Source organism: Crassostrea angulata, chromosome 6 (assembly GCF_025612915.1).
Source record: "Crassostrea angulata isolate pt1a10 chromosome 6, ASM2561291v2, whole genome shotgun sequence".
Lineage (NCBI taxonomy): Eukaryota > Metazoa > Mollusca > Bivalvia > Ostreida > Ostreidae > Magallana > Magallana angulata.
In genome coordinates, this window is record NC_069116.1 from 3,414,432 (window position 1) to 3,421,989 (window position 7,558).

Sequence of the window (7,558 nt, forward strand, 5' to 3'; positions counted from 1 at the left end):
GAGCCAGAAAGTTTTTGGAGAAATTTTTTTTTTGATGAAGGAGAAGATATATATTAATAATCGTTTTTCGAAAGTACATATTGACTTGGTTATGAAAGATTTAAAGTTTCATTTAATCCTACAAAAATAAATATACTAAAGAACGTGAAAACGTTTGTATCTGTGCACATGGCACATGAATTAGCAAAGTGTATTCATTTAAACAATAAAATGCTTTCCTTTTCTGCAGAGAAAATACATAACCACCGTTTTTTCTGCACTAATCGCTTTCTTCATAACCCGAATGAATCATCAAATTAAGCAATTTATTGTTTATATTAACATCTTTCTTTTAGCTAATCAATTAATTGATTTTGAAAAGTTAGTAAAATTCACTAAATCACTGTTAGTGTACATAAGTACGTTAGCTTAAAGAAACAGTGAAATCGTGTCTTGTGAGACTTGGAATCTGACATCATCATGATTATATTATGCAGTCCGTGATCTTTCTTAGGTCGTTGTAGATTTTGACCAATCGATGAACAGGGCGTGTAGATTGCAGTCTGGCTGTTTCTATAGAGCAATGAATTAACTATAAGATTCCGTAAGAAATAGAGGAAACAATACTTGGTAGATGAAAACATAGAAAATTGAACGTTGCAGATTTCCAATGCAAATTTAAGGGGAAATATACACTGAATATAAATATGTAAGGTTAAAAACTTATTTTCTGGCCGCTTCCTGGCCCAAGGGGTTATGGTAATGGTATGAACATGTGTAAAATACAAAGGGAAGTTTGTGTACATGTACGGTGTAATTGCTTTTAGAGTGTAAGTCTAGCATGACTTTACAGTTAAGAACTAAGAACTACGACCTTGTCACAACCTAACATTTATAAAGTGATAAAAATAAAATGTGGTTGAAATACATTAAATACACGTATACCGTATGTTACTTCAATTAGTTTTCGTTTTTAGAATTAAAAGTATCTATTATAACAAGAAATAAATAGTTGAAAATACTATTTTATGAAATCTGTACATTTTAATGCAATGCTTGAATAACCTGTTTAAAAAGTAAATATATTCCAATTGAAAATTAATAAATATATTTGTCAATATCTTATGATTGTATATAACCAAATTTGAAGGTAAATGATCCACATGAACTTTATAATGTTTTGATAAAAATGTGTTTCTACACGTCGTTGATAAATGAGATCACATTAAATGTTAATGAGATTAAATGCCAAATGGGATTGAAGCAAGGGTTAAGGATTAACTTTGTAAATAGAATGTCACATTGTTAAAAACGTATTTCTCGTATTTGATGTTCACAAATATGGTTGATTTTGCTGTATATATTGCCATGATTGCCACTTTTGAAAACACTCATACCTGGTTCCTCCTTATTTGTTCCAAGTTTCAGTTAAAATTGACAGCTGTAATACGTAGAAAACTTCCTTGGTTTACATTTGTCATAGGGTTATTTCCCTCAGTGCATGTAAAACCGGAAATACTTTTATGTCAGGTTGGACAAATTTAAGAAAAATCAATGCAGTACAATTTTGACAACACTGTCATTTTATTTAAAATAAAAGCAGTAAAAGTTTCATTCTCTCGCTGCAGTCAAATGATGTAGTCGTTGATCTGTGGAATATCAATGCTTGGTTACTGGAGCAAATGTTGTGCAATCTGACAATGTTACAATTTGAATTAAACAAAGCAAAACATAACATTGCTTATGCTTTTGTTTCAGCTGAATTAAATCTAATTATTTCTTTTCTTCAAAACATGCCTTCAAATGTAAGAATTACTTGACATAATTTAGCGTTATTTAGAATACACAGAAGCTTAAGTTTAAATATAAATATCTCCACATAGTAATTTACGTTTGTAGTTTTTCATTTTACTTCTTTCCTCGCATTTTTAGCAGGGCTCTGCTGAAACAGAGTCCTGGCTGAAGGCAGGCAAATCGCCAATGTTACTATAAATTGCACAACTTCAAAAGTAAACAAAAAACAGCGTCAAAGTAAAAGCTTCCGCTATACCAAATAGTTACACAAAGAGCCACGTTTTGTAAAAAGTGTTGGCATTTTGTTTCTTTTTTTAATTTCGAGAGAATTCTCTATCTTTTTTAGTTCTTTATTAATAACGTGTTTTAAAAACAAGACTATGCATTTTTAACACATACAAATCGCATGAATTTTCATGAACTACTTTGCTGCGCTTTGAAGAAATGGGGGTTTAATATATAACGGTTGTTGCAAAATTCAAGACAGCAACTGTTGAACTTTTTTCTACTAGACAGACGTATTTTTGTTTATAGCCGCTTACAAAATTTGGTCGCTCTCTGACGCTTTGCCAACATTAAAAGCATGAGAGAGAGAGAGAGAGAGAGAGAGAGAGAGAGAGATTTTCAGTCTTTACAAAGAGCCCAGCTTTCAGTACGTTGATTATGATTATACCAACGAGGGGAGGATGTTTTCGTCAATGAATTGTGATTCTGTTTTTAAAAAAAGTGACAACCTAATTAAGGAAACTATACTGTATGAAATACCACGTAAATCTATCTATCTATCTATCTATCTATCTATCTATCTATCTATCTATCTATCTATCTATCTATCTATCTATCTATCTATCTATCCATCTATCTATCTATCTATCTATCTATCATTACAGTACACTATCATTACAGTACATTCAACAAAGATATTTAAAACGAACTCTCTTCATAAGTGTTAAACGTTCTTGATTGTGTTCTACGTTGTCATTTTCAAAGAGTGATGAACTGACTTTGGAAAACCACAGTGACGAAATCAGAACAAAATCATTCTGTAAAATAAACAGTGGTCGGTTTGTTATTAGTACAGGGACTAGGACCACAAAATCACAGGATCTTGAACCAGATTGTAACCAGATTCATTAACAACGCCACGGAGGATATCCGAGTTTGTCAATATTTAGAAGAATAAAAAAAATTGTAATAATCTAAATAGTTCTTTCTAATTTGCTCTTCTGTAGCAAAATCTTATGGTATTTTGTATGCATTTACTATGATTTGACTTATAAACTGTTGAATTCTCGGCATATTCTGTTGTCAATTTCTGATCTGTAAATACACATTGATCTATTCGTAATGAGTTTAACTGTTATATCACTTTTCTTTGAGCATACCTTATTTTATTGGTTTTCTTCAATGTTGCAAATGTATTATCAGAGATTTTCACAAACTTTTACGTTATTAATTTTGTGCATCAGATATCTTTAAAGCGTATGCATATAATTTTTTTTTTGTTTTGGCATGTTGTGTCAAAAAATCACGTAGAAAAACTTATTAGGATTTGTTAAGTATTGCATTTTGTTTTTTTAAAATTAAAAAGATATACCTTGCAATTGATCTGTACAGTTAACACTGTTTGGGTTACAAATGCAACCCCTTATAGGATCACAGATCATTTCAGAGGAACAACGGCATGTTTTACTGCAAAAAAGTCCATAATATCCAGGCGGACAGGTAATGGAACAGTTTTCTCCACTGGTGCCTGGTTCACACTCTGCAACGATTTATTGTCATTACGAATGATTTATAAACCCAAATGGTGAGTCTTTACTAATGTAACTTCATTATTTCAAATTATTTTACACACATGGCAATGTGCTATAGAAATTATTTAAGTGAAACAGAACTATTGAATAAAGCAATATACTTTGAAATATTATACTCAAATTGCAGCGGAAATGTTTGTAATCATTTACTTGTCTTCAATATTGTTGAAAACTTTAAAAAGTTGTAATAATCAACGTATTATAATGAACGCTAAAAAGTACATACAACAAATTAAAAAAAGAGTCTTGCTTGGTTATCTAATAACAAAAAACAAACTATCTTAAAACACACAAATCATTTTGCTGAGATATTATCGAAAAAATATCAAATAATAACATTAGATACAATTGAATAAACGACATTTTTTATTCGAGCTGAAGCTGAAAAGATGAAATAAGTGTTACTGAAGTTGCAGTACGAAACAGTTGATCTAAAATGATTTAAAATGCTAATTAGTATAAGCAGGAAATTGAATATGTCAAGATGTTTCAAGCGTTGTTCATCTTAAAAGAAAACCCTGAATTTCCCCTAATAAGAATCTCTTCCTTTACAGTTCATAGATAAAGTGGCAAATGGAAATCGTATTTTTTACGATAATTAGAAAATACATTGCAAAAATGGTTTGCTGAACTAAAGTGTTGAGGGCGGCAAACGAAATGAACTTCTTAAAATTTTGTGAATAAATGTCGTTACACATTGTAATGACACTGATCAGAAACAGGCAGTTAAGGAAGGAGTCTTTCCGGTTTTCGACTTATCAAATCCTGATGACAATTAATTGTTCATTAAAAAAAAAATGAAAGGAAATTAAAATATCATATTATTTTATTATCACACCACTTTTGATAGAAATAGTAATCAAGGTTCAGAATCTAACAAGGACAATATTTTTGGCGGAACGTTGGCGTGGGTATCATTTATTTCAATTCAGAATTGCTGTAGATTCATGAGTCTATTAAGAATTCTAAAAACAAAAACATAAATGTTGGATTTTTTTCAATTAATGTGAACTAATGATAAGATAGTTGGGTTTAAAAATATGTTATTAAATTTGATTAAACTATCAGATAACATTTTATTAGCTTTTAAGCACTCATTTTATAAATAGATCTTTGTGAAAACTGAAATCGGATTTTCTCTTTTATAAAATGTTCAATATGTTATAATCTTTTTTGTAAATTTACATCTTCAAATTGAGTCTTTATAATATGTAAAAATCAGAAACATTTTTATAATTAAAGCATGAAAAAATAATCAGAATATCTTTAAAATTTTCGAAAATCAGCGGAAAAGCGTGTTAAACAATATCAATTAAAGTTTAAATATTTATTCCAATTTAGTATTATACTAGATTTTGACCCATGCGTGCACGAGTTGGCATTGCATATGATATCGGATATTTACATGCATGATGATCATGAAATAGATTCATCGACACACCGTATTGTTGACATCGTAGTACCAAGCTTTAAGCTTACGATAATGCTACTAATTTCACTATACTCTGCTTAGTTAGAATAATCTGTGTCTCAGATTTTGGAGAAATTAATAAAATTGCCTTGATATTAAAAGCCAAATTATTTTATTTTTACAAACAATTTTGAGGCTGTAGATACATTTCATCTTAAAATTCAATTCAAACTATTGAAGAATTCAATACTTTTTCACCAACATTTATTACTCGCTTCAATTTTACACACCGTGTTGACATTCGGTGATTATTCAAACTAAATGATATTTGTTAGTGTTATCTCCTGTATTTTCTTTGATTAACAGAATATATTAATAGCATATTTTCAAAAAAAATTTACACGTATTTGTATTATCGTTTCTTAGTTTATCCAAGCAAAATGTTATATTGCGGAATCATAAATTAAAAAGCCTCCTGTGATTTAGCGTGAATGCAATGTGCATGCGCAAGATTGTAAAATCAAGATAATTTTCAGAATTTTTTGACCAATTATCGTTGATTATTAATTAGCGAAGAATGATTTAAAAAATTAAAAACAAATTGGTTATCTTCAAGGACTAATAATTTTTAAAATGTATAGAACAAAAGTCAGTACTCTTCTGATTTATCGGTATTAAAGGCCAACAATTCGAGTCTATTATTGTAATAAAGAAGTGTAGAAGCTTAAAGACATTGTTTTTTTCTATTATGACACTGAAGAATAGCAACTTCATATCTTAAACATATGTTAATTTTATCATCCTTTTGTTGAGAGAAGTGACCTTAGTAGTGACCTTGACCTGACCTTTTTGCGAAAATTCGATTAAACTGATAGAATCATAAGGTAATATGATCTGTTTGACAATGTAAACATGTAAACATGTCATGATTTTCTGAAGATAAGAAATATGTCTTATACCGAGAAGACTCCTTCAATAAGATATCAACAACGATGATTAATGTTTCAAGATATAATGCATTCTTTCACAAATACATCACCGTAGTAGGATCAAACCACCGTTGAGATGGTATTTGCATAATCGACAATAGTCTTTACTATCTCTTACACTGTGTTTATTAAATTTTCATTATCGGATTTTTAAATTTGATATAGATCTTTAAATGAAACTTTCCTGGATTGATGAAATAAAATTGTCTAAGCGCCCTGAAATCAACAGACTAGATATTGTGGAAATCATATCCTTTTAAAGAAGTATTACATCCATTATCAAATACAGGCGCCGGATAATAAAATTCGGGAATCATTAACACCAAGTGCCCTGAAATATACTTCTCGTTGTTATTACTTTAAAGCAATTTCAGTTCGTTTGTTTTTTGTAGAACGTCGACAAGGAATGAGCAGACAAAACATTTATTTAAAAAAAAACCAATAATAGTATCAAATGAAGATAAAACTTATACTAATTAAACATTGTATAATGAATTTAACACATCTCAAAACATATGTTTATTAAAGCTACATTTTTTCAATCGATAGAAAATTTTACTCACCTAAACAAATGTTTTCTTTTAGAAAATATCCAAAACAACACATGATGATTGAGCTGAAACATATAATTTATCTTAAATTTGACATTAGAATTAACGGTTAGCACCAAAAAAGAAATAGTCAAGCATAAAAAATAGGCCTGTCATTAACCCTAAACCTTTTCATTAAATGGTATAAAACCCCATTGCAAATGATTTTAAGGTTAATGAACAACAGAACAATTTCAGTCATGTGGTTTATGTATTGTTTAATCAGTTTTTCTTTTGTTTGTATAACTTAGGATTCGACACATGTTTAAAGCCTTTTTAAAAGACTACAAAGTAACTATCATTTTTAATTGACTAAACGTCTCTTTAACCTTATTTTTGTTATACTAGTAGTGAGTCAAACGATGTCAATCAAGTAACAATGGTTATTGCAATGGTAATTGCTTGTCATTATTGTAATGACATGTAATTTACGTTAGCAATCTACTATACGCAGATTTCATTTCACACACTGTTGCTCTGTCGTTCATGTTTGCAAATGTTCAATGTTTGATTTTAAGAGAAACGTTTGTGGATAATAATTCAATTCAGTTAAAGCATAAACCAACCTGTTCGGTGGCATACATACTCCTGGTCCAGTGATATTTTTGCAGACAGTCAAAGAAAAGCTTACACAATACATCAAACAAAACAATGACCGGTTTTCCATTACTAATTTTGGTTGCTGTTCAAATGAAACATACCAAGAAAAGGGGGATTTACGCTTGTACAATGCTACACAAAGAACGGTCAAACGTTGTCGGAGGCATTTCCTAGTCGTTGCTTATAAGCTCATAATAAACGATACGCGTACTTTGACTGCTCACATCATTATATTACAAGCACATACGTGTTTATTTCCTTATTATTAATTTTGTGTACTTACTTTGGGCAAAAAATCAAAAAATATTTCATGTAGAAGTGCAGTACCTTATGATGTCCTAATTATAAATTCGTCCTTGATAATGGTTATTTTAAGCG

The 7,558-nt window shown here is 29.8% G+C and overlaps 1 protein-coding gene across 1 annotated transcript; it reads right to left on the reverse strand.

Moving 5' to 3' along the window:
- Window positions 1-2,440: 2,440 nt before the first annotated feature.
- LOC128190752 (multiple epidermal growth factor-like domains protein 10) lies at window positions 2,441-7,247 on the reverse strand. Its single transcript, XM_052862930.1, has 5 exons — window positions 7,147-7,247; window positions 6,554-6,606; window positions 3,379-3,538; window positions 3,037-3,095; window positions 2,441-2,484 (listed from the first exon to the last, which is right to left on the reverse strand). Exons 1-5 carry the CDS (start codon window positions 7,245-7,247, stop codon window positions 2,441-2,443), a joined length of 417 nt encoding a protein of 138 aa, XP_052718890.1.
- Window positions 7,248-7,558: the final 311 nt, after the last annotated feature.